The sequence below is a fragment of the Drosophila yakuba genome, chromosome X (genome assembly GCF_016746365.2).
Source record: "Drosophila yakuba strain Tai18E2 chromosome X, Prin_Dyak_Tai18E2_2.1, whole genome shotgun sequence".
Classification (NCBI taxonomy): Eukaryota; Metazoa; Arthropoda; class Insecta; order Diptera; family Drosophilidae; genus Drosophila; species Drosophila yakuba.
The window spans coordinates 16199029-16219000 of NC_052526.2; the positions used below are offsets into that span (position 1 = coordinate 16199029).

The following is a 19972-nucleotide window of genomic DNA, read 5'->3' on the forward strand; positions in this document are numbered from 1 at the left end:
TATTTGTATTACACATAAGTATTTAATATATATATTTTAAAAAAGTGTAGTAAGATTGCATATTTTTACAAATCAAATTAACAATTTGTTATTAGAAGAATATGGATTTTTATTTACTACTATATGAAGAGTCTATATGACGAGTCTATATAAAATTGATTCAAATTGGGATATTGAATAAGACAGACAATTAATATGCAACCCGCATTGAATTGACTGGTAGAATTTCCCCATCATTCGTAGACATTCTTTAGAATGCATGTCACAGATAAATAATACATTGCACTACTCACTACCAACAAAAACATTTTGATTCAATATCACTATTATATATACATCACTATATTGTTCTGTATCTTTATAAATAGATATTAAGGTGTTCACTGCGTTAGATCATAAAGCTTTTGCTGCGTTTAATATCATTACACATAAACAATTCAAAATATTTCGCTCAGTGCTAATTGGGGAATTACCCGAGCTTCTTGCGAATCCGTAACGCTCTTGAGCCGTAGATTTATTTAACTATTTTGTGCCGTGCCGGTAGATGCGAGAAAATATCTCACTTGATGGTTAAGTAGTTGAGGTGACATATGAACAGACAGACAGACAGACAGCCGGACAGCCGGTGTGGCTCAGGGCCCCGCCCAGATTTGGAATAGATTTCGTCGACTGGCCGACGGACTCGTCTTGGGTTGTATTCGCTTGTCTCGCCTCTTTTGGCCCATAAGTAACCATTTATGAATTAAGCAAACATCTGTGCTGGGGGCATCTCTCATCTCGTTGACTGGATGAGGGAGCATAGTTTAGAACTACACAAACGCACACGGCTGTTGGCCGGCTATAAATTAGTGCCTCGCCTCGATTTGGGCCATCAGTTGAGTTTCGTTCAGGTTGCCGGCAGCATCAGTAGCACCACTAGCACCACTAGCACCACTAGCATCACCAGCACCACCAGTATCACCATGAAGCTGTACGTTTGCGTTTCGCTGGCCCTTTTGGCCCTTTCGGCACCAGTTCCCTCCGATGCCCTTTTGGGCGCCAAGTTGGCCCTGCTGAAGGCCATTGGCGGCGGTCTGGGTGGCGGCAGCTCCGGCGGCGGTGGCTACTCCACTGGCAGCGGTGGCTATGGAGGCGGCTATGGCAGCGGTGGATACTCCGGCGGCTACAATCAGGGATACTACAGCCAGCCCAGCCGCCCGGTCTACAGTTCCGGATACGGTGGCTCCTCCTCCTCGTCCTCTTCAGCCAGCAGCAGCAGCAGCAGCTATGGAGGCAACTATGGCGGTGGTTATGGCGGCGGTTACGGTGGCGGCGAGCAGGTCATCAAGGTCATCAAGGTGGTGGAGCAGCCCTCTTACTCCTACGGACGTTCGGCCGGCTATGGTGGCAACTATGGAGGATACTCGTCCAGTGCCTCTTCCAGTGCCAGCGCCAGCTCCTACTCCGCTCCCGCTCCAGCTGTGAGCTACTCCGCTCCAGCTCCTGCCCCAGCTGTGACCTACTCTGCTCCAGCTCCCGCTGTTACCTACTCCGCTCCAGCTCCCGCTGTTACCTACTCCGCTCCAGCTCCTGCTGTGACCTACTCCGCTCCAGCTCCTGCGCCGGCGGTCACTTACTCTGCTCCAGCTCCCGTGGTGCGCGTTCAGGCTGCCCCAGCTGTGACCTACTCCGCCCCTGCTCCTGCTCCCGTGACCTACTCCGCTCCTGCTCCCGCTCCAGTGGTGCGTGTACAGGCTGCTCCCGCTGTTACCTACTCCGCTCCAGCTCCCGCTCCCGCTGTGACTTACTCCGCTCCTGCTCCAGCTCCAGCTCCAGTGGTGCGTTACTCAGCTCCAGCTCCAGCTCCAGCTGCCATCAGCTACGCCCCCGCTCCCGTATCCTACGCCCCGCAGCCACAGAGCCAACAGGTCGTGAAGACCATCAAGCTGATCGTCGATGAGGATCGTGCACCTGCCCAGGTGTACGGACCACCTGCCGTGGACTCCAGCTACTCCAGTGCCTCCTCCTCCGCTTCCGCTTCTGCTGGTGGCTACAACAGTGGCTACAACGGTGGCTACGACGGTGGCTTCAACGGTGGCTACAATGGCGGTTCCAATGGTGGATTCTCTGGTGGCTTCAATGGCGGCTGGAAGCGTGGCGGCATCTTTGAGAAGCTGGTGGGCTGCTAGGCCATGTAGCCATTGAGTTAAGCTCAAGGACACTCAAGGACCCAAAAATCTATCCTAACCTAACCGTACTCAACTATTTTTTTTCTAGTTCTAAAACGAATAACTGTATTTTTTTGTTCGATCGATGTGTACATACAAATAAATCAATATACTCGATACCTTCATATTCTTATATAATCGCCAATATCTCAGACAAAATTCATCTTTCTGTTAGTATATATGTATGTACATATGTACTGATATATCTATTTTTCGGGGTTTTTTAGGGTCCATTGTGTTATTGATTCTAGGCCAAATTAACACCCAGTTGCTAACTTCCAGCGAATCGGTTGCGATTCATATTCCAATGCCGGATTAGAAGAGATCGCCCTAAGAACAAGGCCAAGTTTGAGATTCTGGTTTATAGGGTTTTAATTTGCATTTGATTATAAAATAAAAAGATTGATAATAGATAGATAAAGATAGATAAAGATAGATAAAGATAGATAAAGATAGATAAAGAAAAAGATAGCTAATGACGTACAGACATAAAAAAGGGGTTTAGTATAAGGGAGGTGTGCATAAAAATTTAAAACATCGGGTACATTGTTTTTGCTCAACATTTTATAAGTCAAAATGCAAACAACAATTTATATAAACATTTTCCTTGGTGCTCACAAATTTTATAGAATCTTTTAGGCTTACATCAAAATGAATGATAATGGATGAAATCGTTGACTAATTGGAAAATTGATTAGAATACGAGCAATTGCAATAGATACCACGATCTTTATCGACCAAGTGTCATGCGATTTGCGGTGCAGTCATCCAAAATCGTCACCGATGGGCGTTCATCCAAGACCAAGAACATCCGTTCGCCGGCGCATATAAAAGCAGCAAGTCCCTCGAACAAATTGGCCAAACAAAATGCAAGTGCTTAATGTAAAATTGTTTATTTTGCCAGTGGTTGTTGTGGCTTTAGTACGTGGTCATGCGGTGGAGAAGGAGCTGCCGTCCAGCCACGGTGCGTATGAGTAATGCTATTTGAAGTAACTCACTTATTTGCGGTTTTCGATTATCTCCGCAGCCTATGGACCACCCATACACATAACCTCGGGTGTTCTTCAACTGGCTCCGGATACGGAACAGCCGCATCTGCTGCTGGTGCCCAGCTCGTACTCCGCGTCAGTGGGAAATCCCTGGCCGCATTTCTATGTGGACACCTTGACGACTTCGCACCTGCCACATTCGGTGATTCCAACGATTCCATCGAGTCCATCGATACCTTCGATCCATGAACCCCGCATCGTGGTCAATGATAATGTGGATTTTTCGCAACTCAAATTGCCCCAGCATACAGTTGTCCACTCCCACGGTCGCTAAATGGGCTCATCGCAAAACAGTTTACAAACTATCATAAATAACTACTTTTCAGCGGTTTAATAATTTTATTGCTTAGGTTTTTTTTTGTTTTCAATTTGTTATTCAATAAAATTGCTATAAAATATATGGGTTTTTGAGGTTTACAAAAGATTGGACAAAATTTTATATATAGTAACCCAAAACCACATTAAAATTTGTAAAATTAGCTTTGACTTCAAATTTTAATTGGTTGAATATGCGAATTATTTAATAATTAATATCAAGGATAACATTTTTATTTTATTCGATTTTTTAAATACTTTTCATATAATTGTAACTTATTTTAATAATCGTTAAAAAAAAAGAGTTATAGAGCATATTGCTAGGTCTTGGGTGCGACTATCACAGTCTTAGTAGAGATCCTCCAGATGGTGGTGCTCCGCCAGGTGGTGCTCGGACAGGTCGTGCTCCGCCTGGTGCTCCACCTGCTGTTCGAGTGCCTGGTGCTGGATGTGCTGCAGTTCGTGCTCATCCCGATCCTTGAACTCGTACAGGGTGCTGTAGCTGAAGGCGCCCTTGCCATGATCGATGCCGGGCACAGCCTTGTGGTCCTCGTAGTGGGCGTGCACCTCGCTGGCCTCGGCGTACTCTTCGCCGGCATCGCTGCTGCCGTAATCCGCCGGGAAGCTCTCCTCGCCCAGGTGATCGCCCAGCGAGCCCAAGTGATCCGCCTCCCCGGTGGCGCCAAATTCATGCGAGGATGAGCTGAAGTCCAGCTTGGACAAGGCTTCGCCGCCAGTCAGTCCGCCGGCATAGTGACCCAGGAGTCCCGCCGAATGGACCACTGCATTGGAGGACACGTCATCGCCCAAAGGATAACTGTGGATGCCGAGCAGCAGTTGACCCAGCAGGATCATCAGTTTCAGGCGATAGGTGAACATGGTTGGTTGGATATACAAGTGATGGAAGTGATTTAACCGACGCGGCGAAATGTTTCGAGTCAACTAATTTACTGCTAGCAACTGCATTGGATTTTATATGCTCGAAGCACTCACATTCGACCGCAAATACATGCCGCATTTTCCTGCATTTTCCTACATTTTCCACCGACTTTTACACACAGTCTTTTGTTTTGTTTGGCGAAAAGCGAAAAACACAGAAAAAAAAACAAATGTTGCAACGGACATCTGCCTGCTGGCCGCTCGTTCGGCTGGAGCTGATAATTTGCTGCACTTACTCCGCATTACGTCGACGTCTAAGTGGCGGGGCCATTGAAAAGCCTGTTGCAATGGTGCGTATACGTAATAATTTTCGTCTTCTCAATTATATTTTGGCTTTTCGGCTTTTCGGCTTTTTGGCTGTTTGGCCATTAGGCTCCCGTTCTCGGCATTTGGTCCATTGCGTCATCTATGGCATCCCAGTGGGCCTTAACCCTCCGCCTATTTGCACTTGAGGCGGAAGCCCCGCCAGATTTTTGGCACAGGCCAACTAATTGGGTTTATCAACAGCAAATAGTGGAAGTAGAATGGCAAATATAAAGAGTCATTCATATGTATGTATGTACGTATGTTGAAGGTGTACATTTATTGGCCCGAACAATGCAGTGAGATGTGTCCATTGTGCAAAGTGGCCAAAAAGTGCAATTAACTCATTGGGAAACTTTTTATTTTGCATTCTCAAATAGGCAAAGTTGCAAAGAAAACATATATTTAAAACATATTTTGCTTATTAATTACAAACAATTACAAAAAGGACTAGAGAACAGCATCTGCTTAACAGATATATAATTTAAATATATATTTTAATAAGCAAGTCTTACATAAATCTATATCTCCAACTGACTCCAAATTATAGTGTAATGGATATAGAGCAATCTGAATTGATTTCGATTTCATGAGTCTCTCGACTGCAATTAAAAGCCCAAGGAGCCAGCAGAGCGAGAAGTCCAGTATTTTCCACAAAATTCGCAGCTCCATGCGTCTGACACACGACGACACACTCACCCATATTCCAATTTCCATTCCCAAACAGATATGAGTACTATATGCTCCATATATGGAGCACGAGTGCCTGGCAGATTGCAAAAGGTGGAAAAGCGAAACAAAACCGCTGCCGATGTACATATAAACATTTGTCGATTCGATTGTGGTTGCCTTCCATTCAGCGCGATGTGTGCGAATAAATTTCCAAAAACTTAGAAGTTTGGTTTGTAACGAGGAGCGGGTACTCTCATTAAATAAATTATAATAAATAAATCAGTAAATAAAGTGAAGAAGTAAACAAGTAATTCAACAAAGTAGGAATCTTAAAATATTAGCTGTATATATTTTTAGTTTGAAAGCTTGTTAAATAATCAATATTTATTTTATAACCCTTTTATATACTAGATTAATAATAAATGAATATAAATTAGTAGAATATTTGTTATTTAAATAGTTACTTCTACAATACATATTACTATATTAGGAATGACATTAATAGTGATTTTTCTTCGAAGTCGGGCAGTGTGAATAATTGGCCAGTAGTCGTATTAATCTGTGAGTCCACCATCCAAATGGCCAACTGGAAGCACTCGCATTTGGGCTCTTGGCGCTTCTGATTGCCCCTGTTTATTCCATGTTGCTGTTAGCTGTTTGCTGTTTGCTGGTAGCTGGTTGATGGTTGATGGTTACTGGTTAATAGTTGCCAGTTGCTGGCGGGTTGCGTGCCGGCAACATCAACGAACATCGGCAGTAACACCACCAGTGTGGGGCACACAAATTGCCAATGTAAAAGCGCCGCTTGTTTTGTTTTTAATTTCTATACCCGCTATTCTTTGAGTAAAAGGGGTATATTATGTTGGTTAAGAGCTATGTCACAAGCAGATGATAGCTTTTCCGACTATGGATATACATATATGTATATTCTTGAGCAGCATCACTAGATATAACCGTATTCGCCTGTCTTTCTGTCTGCCAGTTCATTTGCTTGTCCGGTTGTCGTTCTTTCTCGAACTTCTTCTGAGCAATGGGTATTCAACAGTCGAGTCACTCGACTACCTCTGGTTTTCATTCTGTACATTTTGCCTTTCGTTGATTGCGGGGGCGGTGAGTAATTGGGAGCGTAGCAAGGTGGTTATTAGGTGGCTCGCTTTTTGGCAGCCGATGCAACATTTCCTAACGCAAAATTTTTGCGAGGAAATTTTGCGATTGCTACCTGGATTTTGCAAGACTAAGTAGTTCGTGAGGCTCGGACACGTGGAAAGTGGCCTATATCGTGATTTCGTGTCTTAGAATAAAACATTTTCAGCTCTGAGGGTGATAAATTTTGTTTGCAATGACTGAAAAGAAAGATATATACAGATATATATAGTGAGCTATATATATATACATATCACTTGGCCTTCGTATAAAAGGGCAGCCATGTGTAGGTGATTTTACAGTATCTTTCGGATTACCATGTCTTCTTCTTTGATTCTAGTGGTGCTGATGGTGGTGCTTGTTGGGATTTCTGAGTCCATTCAGGCTGATTCTCCAACGATAACCTCTTCTCCAAGTCCAGAGATTCTGAAGTCTGTTAACTTGAAACATTTCGAAACTCAAATTTGGAAAATGCCAAAGATTGTAGATGCATTCAAAGCTGTAGTGTCACGTGAACATGAACCACGTGATATCTTAAAGAGCTCCAGGGATATTTTAATGAACAAGACAACTGAAAGCTTAATTGCTATCAAAAAGAAAGCCGAGGCGGGTACGTATCAGGAGCAGCTGCTCAATTACCTGCAGAATGAGTTGAGTCAGTTCGGTCTTGGCGTGCCCCTGGACTTGGCCTTCTCCACCTTGAACTACATATGCAGCACCATCGTGGATCTCGGAGTGTTGAGATCCAAAGTAATACCGGATATGTCGCGCATGAGTTTTCTGCTTCGTTCGACTGATGATTGCGAGAACACCAGTATTCCACTGACGCAGGCGGAACGGTTGTGGAATACTAAAGGATTTTACAAGGATCGACCCACTGTCTTGTTCATCACCGGCTGGAAATCGAGCATTAATAATTCCAATAGTGGCCCCGTGACCAAAGCCTATCGTTGTCGCAATGATACTAATGTTTTGGTGAGTCCGTATATACCCTATTCATCTACAGGTAGGAAAGATACAGATAATATTAAAGAGAGAGATATTTCTCTGCTAAATGCAATTACTCAGTTAACGTTAATACTATATACCTTGAGTATACCACTTTCTAGTCATTACAAATGCATCTTCTTTCAGGTTCTGGATGCCGCCAACTTCATAGACACCCTGTATACGTGGTCCGCCCTGAACACCGAGGCTATTGGAGCTTATCTGGCCACGGCGCTCCTCCGGCTGGATACGAGCTATGTGACCAAACGGTTCCATTTGGTGGGTCACAGCCTGGGCGCCCAGATAGCCGGCTCAACGGGCAGAAACTATCGGCAAATGTCGGGCGGACAAATCCTGCACAGAATCACCGGACTGGATCCGGCCAATCCATGTTTTTACGACGGCAACGATCTGGAGGGGTTGCGAAGTGGCGATGCCCGATTTGTGGACATTATCCACACGAATCCCGGCATGCTGGGCACATCGAAGCGGGCCGGGGATGCGGACTTCTTTGTCCAGGGACGGATACCCTTCAAGCCGGGCTGTGAGGAGCTCGATCCGATGAGCTGTTCGCACCAGAGGGCTGTGGATTACTGGACGGAAACGTTGTATCCGTCCAATGAGAATGACTTTCTGGCCAAGCGATGTAAACGCTATTCGGAACTGCTGCTCGGAAACGATTGCAAGGACACGGACACCGTGATGGGCTATGCCGCCAAGCCCACGGATCTGGGACTGTTCTACGTGGCCGCCAATCCAGTGCAGCCCTATGGTCCAAATGCCAATCTTCAGAGCTACACCAACTCCTCAACGGAATGTGGAGCTTGTGCATGAATATATATACATATATGCATTTATATTTTAAAAATTTTGAAAATTTTTAAAAGATTTTAAACAGATTTTAATTTAAAAAAGAAACGCAATAAAAACTGTAATGTGCAGCCAATTTTTGTGTTATATTTTAAAGATATGTTACATAATCCGCACCTTTTTACATCACCTATATTACCTAAGCAGTTTTTATATTTATACATATATTTATATTATAGAGACCGACTGTAAGTCTTCTCTGTCATTTGTTAGGCAGATGCACATTCACAAATAGATGCCGAAGGGATTTGCCCTGATAATTTCAAGGACAAATCCCAGTTGAGCCCCCCCCCACCTTCCACCTTCCATCTTCCGGGGAATGGAGAATTGAGAATTCCGTGATTTGTGTGAGAAATCGCCGAAAGCTGATGTCAACGCCAACTTAATTCTTTTGTGACGTCTCTTTGCGCTTGGGGCCCACTAAAATTGTCCAGGGCACGTTGACGGAATGACAATGGCTTGGAGATTGGGAGCCGAGATCGGGGAATACGGAATGGGAAATAAGTGGTGAGCAATGGGCCCGCATTAATATGGCCATTAATATGGCCCTGTTGTCGTAACCGGAGGCACTATTTGATGTTAAATACGTGAGAATTGACCTTACACTGCAACATTAAGTACTTCTTAAGTAGCTTCAAAAAAAAAAAAACATGTATGAAAACAAATGTGAGTTATCGGTTTATGTTACCAAATTATTAGAGATAATTCTGCAGGTTAAAAAACAAATTGTGGTATGGTAGTAATATAGTTTATACAAACACGTTGGGTTAAAGAAAAGCTTAATTAATGAAAAAATAAATGTATTTAGCTCGTAATATTTATATACATATTTTTATGTCTTCAGTGTAAATTAAGAACACAGATTTGAATGCCGAAAAGAGAAATATATTTTAATATTTTCTACAACTACAAATTTATAGAAATTAATTTTTAAAAAATTATTACACTCTATCTTTTTATTTGTATTCAATATACTTTCGCAGTGTATTTTCTGATACACTACCGATGGCACGGGCCATTGCCAGTCGACTGAGGATTTTGGTAAACTGAAAGATTGTTTATGCCATTATCAGTGAAAGACAGCACGTGGCGAATAAGGATTTGGGGAATTCCGATTTTTGTTTTGTTTGCCGAGATTAACGCACAATCTGTGTGTGGTTTGGTGAATGAAAACAATTGAATTGGAGGTCGAGTTTCGTAGCTGATAATCGCTGTAATAGGGTGTTTGTACGGTCGACTAGTTGCCCGGTCGACTGCATAACACGGCGTTATCTTTTTGAGTGCTAATGCCTTCCGATTTGCTTTAGTTTTCGATTAGAATTAATATAAATGCAGATGAGCTTGGGACATGCGACTGCAGCTTGCTCTGAGCCAGATTTCTCAATTTCTCGCCGAGATGTGGCGAAGGCGACGAATCGTAATGGAAATGGCAACTAATTAAGTGACAAGTGCACCTTATCTGATCTGAACACACATCGATATGGTCACAGTTGACTGGAATCAAATATATACATATGTATATATATACATATATATATATATATATAGATGGCAATGTGTTCGTCGCACGAACCCCTCCCTCTGGAGGCTATAAAAACAATTGTCATTTGGCTTCCGGCACTCAGTTCTCGTCGAGTTTGTGTCCAGGATGGGACGAGTTCCGCCAAAGATGCTTCCGCTCCTCGCGCTCCTCCTCCTTCTCCAGCTTCTGGTTCCCACCATCAATGCCATTGAGTGGACGATTCCGGATGTTCTCGATTCCATTGGAAATGTGGGCAGCAGCATAGTGAATCCCAGTATTTTGCCCACACCACAAGCACTCCTAGATGGCAGCAAACAGCTCATCGCGGGATATCCATTCGAGTTTGTCTCCAACTCCCTGAATATTATATGTGAGTATTTGAGTCTTGTAAATTTATATAAGTAGCCAATTAACTTAGCAGTTTTATATAGTAATGTATAATATATTTAGAAATTAAAGCAACTCATTATAAAGAACTAATTGTATGTTTGCAGGCTCCCAGGCGCTGCATTCAAACAGAATTAGGTCGAAGTACTCGCCGGATATCAATCAAATGAACTTCCAGCTGCAAACGGGTTGCATGAAGAAAAACTTTCCACTTACAAATCCCGAGGCCATGTGGTCTAGTCCGCTGTTTGATCCCAAGAAGAAGGTCGTCATCCTGGCCACCGGATGGACCACCACCGTGAATGGATCGGATACCATCGACGTCTTCTCCAAGGCCTACAATTGCCGTGGGGATGTCAACTTTGTGGTAAGTACAAACATGAATTAAATTAAACCATTTAAACCTTTAAGTGCACAGGGTAACTAGGTAATAAGTTTGTAATATAAATATTTATTATTATTGAGTTTGCCAAGTGATAAGGTTTCGATCAGATTAGATTCTTGTTCGAAGAGGTTCAATGTTATACATTTTACCTCACATTGTTCATTCAAATTAATGCTAATATATAAGCCACGGGCTTTGAACTTCTCATTATACATCTCATTATACTTCTCATTATACTTCTCATTACTTCTCATTACTTCTCATTATTTAATAATACACAGCTTATGCATATATGTACCAGTATATCTAGAATAATTGGTTCAAAATGCGTAATTACAGGCGGTGGATGCTGCTCGTTTCGTGGATACCCTCTACACCTGGTCGGCCTTCAACACGGAGGAGATTGGCGAGAACATCGCTCTGGGATTGGTGAAGCTCCTCGATCTGGTGCCGGTGGAGAATATCCACCTCATTGGCCACAGCCTGGGCGCCCACATAGTGGGTTCGGCGGGACGGCACCTGCAGCAGATGACCAATCAGACGATACCCAGGATCACTGGCTTGGATCCGGCCAAGCCGTGCTTCAACGAGGGTGAAATCCTCTCGGGTCTGATGCGCGGCGATGCCCACTTCGTCGATGTGATCCACAGTAATTCGGGCGTGCTGGGCAAGCGGGATCCGGTGGGCGATGTGGACTTCTATCCGGGCGGCATGGGTCCGCTTCCAACGGGTTGCTTCTCGGTGACCTGTGCCCATGCTCGATCCTGGGAATATTTTGCGGAAACCATTTATCCAGGAAATGAACGCAACTTTATGGCCGTTCGCTGCAATTCGATATCGAGAATGCGCGACTTCCGCTGTCCAGGTGACCAGGTGCCCATGGGCTATCAGGTGCCGCAGAACATCAAGGGCAACTTCTTCCTGGAGGTCAGCGGCGACTCACCGTTCGGCATGCATGCCTCCATTGTGCGATCGGCCCACTTGGAGCATTGCGGCAAGTGCTCCGAATCCACGACCACCACTGAGGCGCCAAGTTCCACAACTGCAAAATCGGGATCCTGGTTGTCCGGATGAGGAGGCCCCATAATCTATCCTAAGCTAGAAATAAGCCTTGTTTTTTTTTTGTTGTTGTTGGCTCAAACCGATTGCGGTCGATAGGCAATACACAATTTGCCTTCTAAGCGTTGACAATTCAATTAAATTTGTGTTTACTGTGCTTATGCAAAGCGGAATAAGTAGCACTTGGAATACCCTATATATGTGATAACGAAGGATAATGGTCAAAGGCATAAGCATACTTAAAAATAAATAAATACAAATAAACCCACCAATATGGCTTATTCTTATAGTATTTACATTACATCGCTTTACCATTTCATTGTTGCACTACAGAGATATCAAAAAGTTGCTAATCATTAATGGTAATACATTGTGTGGAGGGCATAATCTTATATTATCAGCTTAATAGAGCAGGGTGCATTTTAAAAATGGAATGCTCACACATTCACCTAATAATTGATTCCCATTTCGGACTTGTGAGCAGGGTAATAATGTACGAACATATTATTGTCACAAATTACATGGTAAATTATAATGCTCCGTGGAAGAAAACCGAAAGATAAATAACTTGTGGAAAAGAGGCCGCGGTGTCGCCACTAACCTCAAGTCACCAGCTCATGATTGTTGACTGCTGACTGCAGTTGTTTTATTCGTGTTTTTTTGTTGGCTATTATCCGAGTGGCGCCCAGGTACAGTGGCCAAATTGCACTGTCAGTGGAATTGGAATTGAAATTGGAATTGGATGTCATCTGGTTTGCGTTTTGTGTCCAGATGCGTTTTATAGCCACCTGAGGTCAGCCGCCTTAGTTGGTGAATGTTGTTCGGGGAAGCGATGATTTCATTTCTCGCTGGGATCGTTGATACATATATCAAATTCTAGATCACTTTAATGGCCTAGATGTCCTAGATGGAATTGCATCTTTATAGCTGAAAAGTTGTCTATCAGCCTTTGCTCTATAAACTCGTTGTTTATAGGCCAAGTGATATTTAAAATATATACAAATCAACCATCACGTAGACATTGATTGGGGTTTTTTTTTGGTCGGCGACTTTCCCTTGTCCTTCGGCTGACAGTCGGGATCAGGAAATGCCATCGCCCAGATCCAGTTACCTTTCGAGCTCATCTCCCCACTGTGCCACTCGGCGTTCGGTTTTTAATCTTTTTTTCTTTTCAGCCCCTTCACCTGGGATCTGCATCTGCAACTGCAACTGCAACTGCATCTGCATCTGCATCGGCATTTCCATCTCCGTCTTCATAACTATCTGCAAGTGTCTCCGTTTGCGGCTTAAGCCGTCAGTTTGACAAATGACTCACCTGAAGCCAACTTCACGGCTTAAGCTTTAGCTTTAATCTACGGGAGAACACTGCAGAATATAATGTTTAAAAGAGGGAGCACTTATACAAGTTTCGATACCATGCCATCTAGTTTTTTCTCGCAGTGCAAGCGCTGCTGCAGTTTCCGCTGGCAGCGAGGCGAGGAAATGATCCATCAAGCGTGTGAGTTATGTACGAATTTTGCAACTTGGCCACATGCTTGGCTGGGCTGACTGGGCTTGATGGCTACCCAGTAGCTTCTGCTTGTAAAGCAGACCCAGTTGACCCTGGTCAAGAATCGGACGCTCAAAGTGGTTTAATAAACTGCAATTACCCGACCTGGCCTGGCCCGGGCCCAGCCACCCGCCGCTGGAGATTTATTTTGTGGATTCTCGACCAGATTAGTCTGGGCCACGCAGTTTGCATTTTGCAGTTTGCAGTTCGCCGTTTACTTTTGCGATAAATAGCCAGTGCTGATCCAGTGGTTACAGCATTCGAGTGCCACACTTCGAGACGCACAGCGAAAACAAACCAGGATTTACACTCCGTAACAGGACTATAAACTACAAAAACCCAAACCAAACATAATGAAGGTGTTCATCGTACTCTGCGCCCTGGTGGCCTGTGTATCGGCAGGAGTGGTGCGATCCTCGGGCTGGGGATCGAATCCTTGGGGCAGCAGCAGCTCCGGATGGAACAGTGGCTGGGTGGCCCAGCCGCAGGTCATCAAGGTGATAAAGATCGGAGGAGGCGGCGGCGGCGGCTCTGCATGGGGAGGTAACGCCGGATGGGGCGGTAACTCTGGATGGGGTGGAAACTCTGGCTGGAGCAGCGGCAATTCCGGATGGGGCGGCAACTCCGGATGGGGTGGCAACTCTGGCTGGAGCAGCGACAACTCCGGATGGAACAGCAATGGCTGGTCCAGTTCCAGCTCCAATAGTGGCTGGTGGTAAAGAATCGAGGAGTTACCATCTCTAGAACACGCAACCCAAACCCAAACCCAAACCCAAACCCAAACCCAACTCCAATCCCAATCCCAATCCCAATCCCGATCCCCTCTCTCCGCACCTGGTTCACAATCCGCACGTTTTTATAACATAGTTTTTAAGTACCTTTTTTTTGTGTAACAAATAAATAAATGAATAAATCAAAGGCATACATTTAGCATTTGTTTAATGCATCACCTCTGCATTATGAATCGTTAGCAATTAACATTCTAAGTTTGCGAGTAAATGTCTGACTGAGCAGTTATTAGTAGTTTATGCATCTCGCAAATGATTGTGGAACAGCCACAGGTTGGTGGCCAAGGTGGTGATGCGATTGGAGTTCAGCGGAGATCATCATCTTCTGGAGGTGGCGGCACTGTGGTTACACTTCTAAGTTTATGAAAATATAAATGATGAAAATAATGAAAAAGAAACATAACATTTAATTTTTACAGCTAATTAAACGACGCAATAAACTTAACTTGGTTATGTGGCCTTTATTAAGGTTACGTTTTAAAATCAGATTAAATAGTTAAAGTAAATGTATGCTTCAACTTTGTTAGGAAGAGAAGCCAGCAGAGTTTAAAATCTAATTTTTAAAACCTAAATCAATGTCACAGAGCACTTCACGCTTTGTGAAAATTTATTGAGTTAACGTAACTTATAACATATACCAATTAAGGGTTTTACTTGTATTATCTTTATAAATGATTTAATTTTTTTTTATAAATGGAATGTGGAATATGTCTTAATGTGAAATTTTACTAAATATTAAAGCGTGTGGAAACATAGCTTACTTTGCCAGTTTCCAACTTCAAATGTGCAGATAATTTTCCTGGGCTCTGGGTTAAGCCCCCCATCAATACAAATGTGCTAACATACATCATATATCTGCAGCACGCGTTGGCAGCCAAGAAAAGGCAAGAAATATGTTCACATTCACGGTGGAGTTGATGAAATTTATGGTAAGTGATGCACTTGAGTGTGTGCAGCCAGCGATGTTTGCACGCCAATTGACATTGAACCAGTGTCTGCGGAGTCGTGTCTCCTCCATTTGGCGATTGAATTGCTGCGGCTGCTGTATAAATGAAGATTAATCGCCGCAAACATTGCATGGCAATAGCGAGAAACGTAGACAAATCAAACATAAGGTATGAAATGAAAATTATATTCATATTTTTTCTATTTAAAAGCACCATTTAAATGCTCTGCGACGTGGGAAAAATCCAAATTTGTCGAGTTAAATATTCATAAAAAAAAAAGTATTAAATAGTAAACGATATTTAAATTTGTAACGTCTTAAATAACCGAAAAGCAATTAAAATCATAACGAGTATTGAAGGTTTATGCTCAATTTATACAACAACATATTTAAATATTTGTGCATTAAATAAACAAATAAAATGCGGGTGCAAATCTAGTATATGGTAAATACCAGTAAGTAACAATATAAGCACAGATTCCCACAATCCGCAGCGTCGATAAATGTGTTCCATAAATTTCCAACTTTACTTAACCCTGCCAAGCGGCAAGACTAAAAATAATAATTAAGAAAATTCAACAACAAATTGAATGGATGGCGCAAAATGAAAAAAATAAAAAAAAAAAAGCAAATATTCTTAGAATTTCGCATGGATATAGTAAACTTGTAAGACAAATTGCGAGGCGTTTCGTGGCCAAATGCGCCATGTGCGCTGGCAATTAATGATGCAGCCATGGCTCAGCAGTTTGCAAGTGGTGCGGTGGCGTATACGCGATGTTCCCAGACAGCGCACATTGCGTATCCGCCGAGTGCGCCGACGTACTTGAGACTTTTTTGAACCAGACAAGTTGCTGGCTAAGCCAGCCAGCCGCTTGCTGCTTGCCGCATTGTGCCGACATGAAGTGCAGTTCTCAACCTTCCTTTGGGAGCTCCAACTTGGAGTTGGAGGGATGGCAGGCTGCTGACTCAGCCGAAGTTTCCGCCTTTCGGAGCTATAAAAAGGTGCCTCAATTCTGGGTTAATTCATCAGTGGTATTGAGCCTCCAGCAGCGATTGCACAGCGGTTCTAACTCGGTCCCACAACCTCTTTTTTTATATTTATTTTTTTGAGTGACTTACAAGTTCTAAGGATGCGTCGCGCTGTAATCCTTGTGTTCGTGTGCTGCCTGCTGATCGCCGTGGCTTCGGCTGGCTTGCTGGGCGGTGGAGGCGGTGGTGGTGGCTACGGCGGCGGTGGTGGCGGTGGTCAGGGTGGCTACGGCGGTGGTGGCGGAGGAGGCGGTGGTCAAGGCGGCTGGCAGAAGAACGGAGGAGGCGGCGGTGGCCATGGAGGTGGTGGTCATGGAGGTGGCGGCCAGGGAGGCTACGGCGGCGGTAGCCAAGGTAAGTGAATATATATTTAGACATATGCTTAAAGTTAAACTATTTCATTGCTTAAATTTGAGGCAGTTTATATTTTTTGCCTTTTTTAAATTTTAAAAGAAAAAGAATTAAATTTTTAATCTCATTTTACAAAAACGGCTTATGACATGTCACATGTCACATGGTATCTGCATATCTTCACTTAATTATTATTTTAGAAACTTTAAACCTCTATAGTGATTGGTGCATAATTTACTGAGGTTAAGGTTTAGGTTTTATAAAATACTTATATACATTTCCCTTCTAGGTGGACATGGAGGCGGGGGCCAAGGAGGCTGGCAGAAGAACGGAGGAGGCGGCCATGGAGGCGGTGGACAAGGAGGCTACGGAGGTGGCAATCAAGGTATTAACTTAGTTAAATTAGTGCAATACAAGATGGTTATGCTTTCCTAACCTATTTACAATTTCAGGTGGCCACGGAGGACAAGGAGGCTATGGCGGCGGACAAGGAGGCGGTGGCCATGCCAGCAAGTCCTTGGCCGGCAATCGCGGCAGTTCCGTGTCCTGGCAGGGCGGAAATGGAGGCAACAAGCACGGAGGCGGCGGCGGAGGAGGTGGTGGTGGCCTGTACGGCGGTGGCGGCGGTGGAGGTGGCAAACAGCACGGCGGTGGCTGGTAAGGAAACCACCAGGAGCAGCTTATCCACCGGCTGATGCTTACTTGTGTTCCATGGCATTGAGATAGAGACAATCCCTCGAAACTTCTCTTTTTTCTCCTATCTAAAGCCCCAATTTTCCTGCTTTTACTGTTTTTTTATACTAATAAATCTTGTTTATGCATTTTGTAATTGTTTTGGTTTTTAAATGGGTTAAGTTAACATAAGAAAACGGGGAAGTAAAAATTTTATATAAACTTTTAGGAACAAGAATATTTTATCCTATTCTTAAAATAATAAAAATCTTTCATTTAGAAATGGAAACAATATTTTAGAACTTTAACTTTGAATTTTACAAAATTGGTGGCAATGGCTCCTAATAAAGAATTTGTATATGCGTAAATAAGTTTACTATATATTCATTTACTTTATAACACATACAAACACTTGTCACTTTCAAACACAAATATTACCTGGATTCTCTTAATTTATTTTTAATTAATTTAAAATAATAGAACACGTGGGTCAAAATTACATTCTTGTAAAATTTATTCACATAGTTAGATACAAAAAACAAAAAAAAAAGTTGGATTAAGTTTGGGACAGGGCATTATTATGTACATGTTGAGCAGTGGATAGTGGTGTCGTCTCGTCGCCGATTTGCCTCGAATGGATGTCGTCTTGCTGCCAGGATCTGTTTACCAGCTCCAGCCACCGCCTCCTCCGGCGGACCAACCGCCTCCACCTCCACCGGAGGACCAGCCGCTGCTGATCTTGCTGGGCCAAGCGGAGGATCCTCCGGAAGACCAACCACCAGATCCGCCGCCGCTCTTCCAGCCGCCGCCTGAGGAACCACCAGATGACCAGCCACCTCCACCGCTGCCGCTCTTCCAACCGCTGCCCAAGCTGCTCAAAGCCTGGGACTTCCAACTGGAGAGACTGGACAGGGCACTGGATAATCCCGAGCTGCCGCCTGACTTCCAGCCGGAACTGCCGGAACTAGGCCAGCCAGAGGATCCACCCGAGGACCAGCCGCCGGAGCTGCCTCCGGATGGCCAGCCTCCTGAGCCGCCGCTCTTCCAGCCACCTCCAGATCCACCAGATGACCAGCCGCCGCCGCCGCCACCGCCGCTCTTCCAGCCTCCAGATCCGCCACCGGAGGACCAACCGCCTCCACCGCTGGATGGCCAGGCGCTGATAATGACCTTGCTGCCACCGGATCCGCCCGAGGACCAGCCGCCACCACCGCCACCGCTGCTCCAGCCATGTGGTTTGCCCTGGGCCACCATGCAGCCCAGCACCACCAGCAGACCGAGAAGTCGAAGTCGTCGCGTTGTCATCATGGTTTGCATCTCCGCAGCTGCCGTGCACTAACTAATGCCCCACTGCAGCCACTCTCGACTATTTATACCCATCCAAGATTCTGAGCCACCAAGCCACTGAGCCACTGAGCCACCGAGAGACAGCTTCGCCACAGCCGCTGCCTCGTATAATCAGATGTAATTGCCAAAACTGCCAGCGAGCGACCAGCTTACAATAGCCAGTGGTTGGGCGGTTCGGGGTGGCACCGAGTGGCTCGGAGTGGGCCAGAGTGGCTCGGGTGGTGGCTCAGCTCACCTTAGTACTGGGGCCTCATTATGCCGCCATCAACATTCGGTTTCGTACGCTTTGTGGGTCCACGTAGGCCCACAGAACAGCGAACGCCTCTCAAAGGCGCACTTTACTATAAAGGAAACACGGTGCAACAAATGGTTTAATTCCTCAGGATAATGGATATAATGCATCAGTGGAAAAACTAGAGGTAACTGTAACTATGAATGTTAAATTAAGAAAATTCTGGGCATTCAATATCTAAAGAACTTGTTGTGTAAAATTACATTAATAATACAATACATTTCTAAGCAAGCCTTTTTGATAAGCTAATTAGTACATATTTTGTACGTTTTCATACCATCATTTCGTGCGTTCAAACTTTGATCAATAGATAACTATTTTGACTTCACCCCAAGGCGTACTTTTGTTTTGCAGCACAGTGTAGCCCAGTAGCTGATACCGCATCATGATCGCCGATCTAATGGCTCTCCACTTTTATGTTTATGTAGCAACGTAGCAAAGTACTTAATTGAGTTCGCCTGCCGGCGTTTGGATGGCTACTACAGATATTAGGAGTCAGGGATTAATCTGGCGATCGGTTCCTTATGTCCGCCCATTATACAGAATGGCGATGGTGATACAGATGGAATGGGTATTGGAATCGGTGTAGAAATTGGCACTGCCAACTGCAGGTGGCGGAGGTGTGCGATGGAAATGGAAATGGAAATGGATTTGGAGATCGAGGCAGCTGCGTGTTTGTCTTTTTGGCTACCGAGCTATAGAGCTACCGTGCGGTTGCACATAATTCGTGCTGTCTTGGAAATCGGGTCACCGCAAATCAATCAATCAATCGGAGACTTGGGCCCAATTGTTCCGCTGCAACTTATGAGTTGGCACAGAACCCATCACAGGAGATTGACGGGTCTCGAAAGAAGGTGTCTCACACCATGATGAGCTTTGTCAGCTTGAATGCGATTTCATTATTCCAAAAACGCAGATCATTGCGAGATATATATTCTTGATTTCGCCACAGACATAATTCGAAACAAGAATAGAAACCGAAACGTATATACCTTTAACCAGATCAGTTATATATTATTTCAAAAATATTTTTTACCTGTTTTTTATATATTGTATTATTACGCATATACTTCATTTTTAAAATATTTTTTTTTCAGCCTAACATTATTTCTTTACATAAATATCTATTTTGGAGCACAACCAATTCTAAAAGCTAAAAA

General features: G+C 44.1%; 8 protein-coding genes across 9 annotated transcripts; 7 read left to right on the forward strand and 1 right to left on the reverse strand.

The window, feature by feature from the left end:
- The first annotated feature begins 861 nt into the window (after positions 1 to 861).
- LOC6525645 (glycine, alanine and asparagine-rich protein) lies at positions 862 to 2345 on the forward strand. The gene has a single exon (XM_002101431.4). It carries the CDS (start codon positions 963 to 965, stop codon positions 2166 to 2168), a length of 1206 nt encoding a protein of 401 aa, XP_002101467.3. The 5' UTR covers positions 862 to 962; the 3' UTR covers positions 2169 to 2345.
- Positions 2346 to 2953: 608 nt separating this feature from the next.
- Positions 2954 to 3530, forward strand: LOC6525646. The gene is given in 3 exon segments (XM_002101432.2): positions 2954 to 3058; positions 3060 to 3171; positions 3235 to 3530. Coding segments are annotated over 3 exon segments (513 nt in total).
- Positions 3531 to 3856: 326 nt separating this feature from the next.
- On the reverse strand, positions 3857 to 4483 carry LOC6525647. The gene has a single exon (XM_002101433.2). It carries the CDS (start codon positions 4448 to 4450, stop codon positions 3920 to 3922), a length of 531 nt encoding a protein of 176 aa, XP_002101469.1. The 5' UTR covers positions 4451 to 4483; the 3' UTR covers positions 3857 to 3919.
- A 2436-nt stretch (positions 4484 to 6919) lies between these two features.
- Positions 6920 to 8561, forward strand: LOC6525648 (phospholipase A1). The gene is made up of 2 exons (XM_002101434.3): positions 6920 to 7603; positions 7763 to 8561. Exons 1-2 carry the CDS (start codon positions 6947 to 6949, stop codon positions 8447 to 8449), a joined length of 1344 nt encoding a protein of 447 aa, XP_002101470.1. The 5' UTR covers positions 6920 to 6946; the 3' UTR covers positions 8450 to 8561.
- A 1530-nt stretch (positions 8562 to 10091) lies between these two features.
- LOC6525649 (vitellogenin-3) lies at positions 10092 to 12106 on the forward strand. The gene is made up of 3 exons (XM_002101435.4): positions 10092 to 10377; positions 10502 to 10761; positions 11119 to 12106. Exons 1-3 carry the CDS (start codon positions 10134 to 10136, stop codon positions 11851 to 11853), a joined length of 1239 nt encoding a protein of 412 aa, XP_002101471.1. The 5' UTR covers positions 10092 to 10133; the 3' UTR covers positions 11854 to 12106.
- Positions 12107 to 13629: 1523 nt separating this feature from the next.
- On the forward strand, positions 13630 to 14342 carry LOC6525650 (uncharacterized transmembrane protein DDB_G0289901). Its single transcript, XM_002101436.4, has one exon. It carries the CDS (start codon positions 13741 to 13743, stop codon positions 14104 to 14106), a length of 366 nt encoding a protein of 121 aa, XP_002101472.1. The 5' UTR covers positions 13630 to 13740; the 3' UTR covers positions 14107 to 14342.
- Positions 14343 to 16130: 1788 nt separating this feature from the next.
- LOC6525651 (ctenidin-1) lies at positions 16131 to 17330 on the forward strand. 2 transcript variants are annotated; one of them, XM_039377437.2, is made up of 4 exons: positions 16131 to 16504; positions 16791 to 16817; positions 16866 to 16886; positions 16954 to 17330. In XM_039377437.2, exons 1-4 carry the CDS (start codon positions 16252 to 16254, stop codon positions 17160 to 17162), a joined length of 510 nt encoding a protein of 169 aa, XP_039233371.1. In that variant the 5' UTR covers positions 16131 to 16251; the 3' UTR covers positions 17163 to 17330. The 2 variants fall into 2 exon arrangements, with proteins under 2 accessions (XP_039233371.1, XP_002101473.1); XM_002101437.3 differs by having other exon boundaries at positions 16133 to 16504; positions 16791 to 16886.
- Positions 17331 to 17807: 477 nt separating this feature from the next.
- LOC120320563 (early nodulin-75-like) lies at positions 17808 to 18512 on the forward strand. The gene has a single exon (XM_039370517.1). The coding sequence runs from the start codon at positions 17808 to 17810 to the stop codon at positions 18510 to 18512; it is 705 nt and encodes a 234-aa protein (XP_039226451.1).
- The last annotated feature ends 1460 nt before the right edge of the window (positions 18513 to 19972 follow it).

What these genes read in the sequence shown, in the direction of transcription:
- LOC120320563 (XM_039370517.1), top strand. Translation starts at nt 17,808, where the DNA reads ATGGATGTCGTCTTGCTGCCAGGATCTGTTTACCAGCTCCAGCCACCG.
- LOC6525647 (XM_002101433.2), bottom strand. Translation starts at nt 4,450, where the DNA reads ATGTTCACCTATCGCCTGAAACTGATGATCCTGCTGGGTCAACTGCTG.
- LOC6525648 (XM_002101434.3), top strand. Translation starts at nt 6,947, where the DNA reads ATGTCTTCTTCTTTGATTCTAGTGGTGCTGATGGTGGTGCTTGTTGGG. An exon ending in GCAATGATACTAATGTTTTG is followed by an intron (nt 7,604 to 7,762) that starts GTGAGTCCGTAT and finishes ATCTTCTTTCAG; the next exon opens with GTTCTGGATGCCGCCAACTT.
- LOC6525650 (XM_002101436.4), top strand. Translation starts at nt 13,741, where the DNA reads ATGAAGGTGTTCATCGTACTCTGCGCCCTGGTGGCCTGTGTATCGGCA.
- LOC6525645 (XM_002101431.4), top strand. Translation starts at nt 963, where the DNA reads ATGAAGCTGTACGTTTGCGTTTCGCTGGCCCTTTTGGCCCTTTCGGCA.
- LOC6525649 (XM_002101435.4), top strand. Translation starts at nt 10,134, where the DNA reads ATGGGACGAGTTCCGCCAAAGATGCTTCCGCTCCTCGCGCTCCTCCTC. An exon ending in CAACTCCCTGAATATTATAT is followed by an intron (nt 10,378 to 10,501) that starts GTGAGTATTTGA and finishes GTATGTTTGCAG; the next exon opens with GCTCCCAGGCGCTGCATTCA. An exon ending in GTGGGGATGTCAACTTTGTG is followed by an intron (nt 10,762 to 11,118) that starts GTAAGTACAAAC and finishes GCGTAATTACAG; the next exon opens with GCGGTGGATGCTGCTCGTTT.
- LOC6525651 (XM_002101437.3), top strand. Translation starts at nt 16,252, where the DNA reads ATGCGTCGCGCTGTAATCCTTGTGTTCGTGTGCTGCCTGCTGATCGCC. An exon ending in CTACGGCGGCGGTAGCCAAG is followed by an intron (nt 16,505 to 16,790) that starts GTAAGTGAATAT and finishes TTTCCCTTCTAG; the next exon opens with GTGGACATGGAGGCGGGGGC. An exon ending in CTACGGAGGTGGCAATCAAG is followed by an intron (nt 16,887 to 16,953) that starts GTATTAACTTAG and finishes TTACAATTTCAG; the next exon opens with GTGGCCACGGAGGACAAGGA.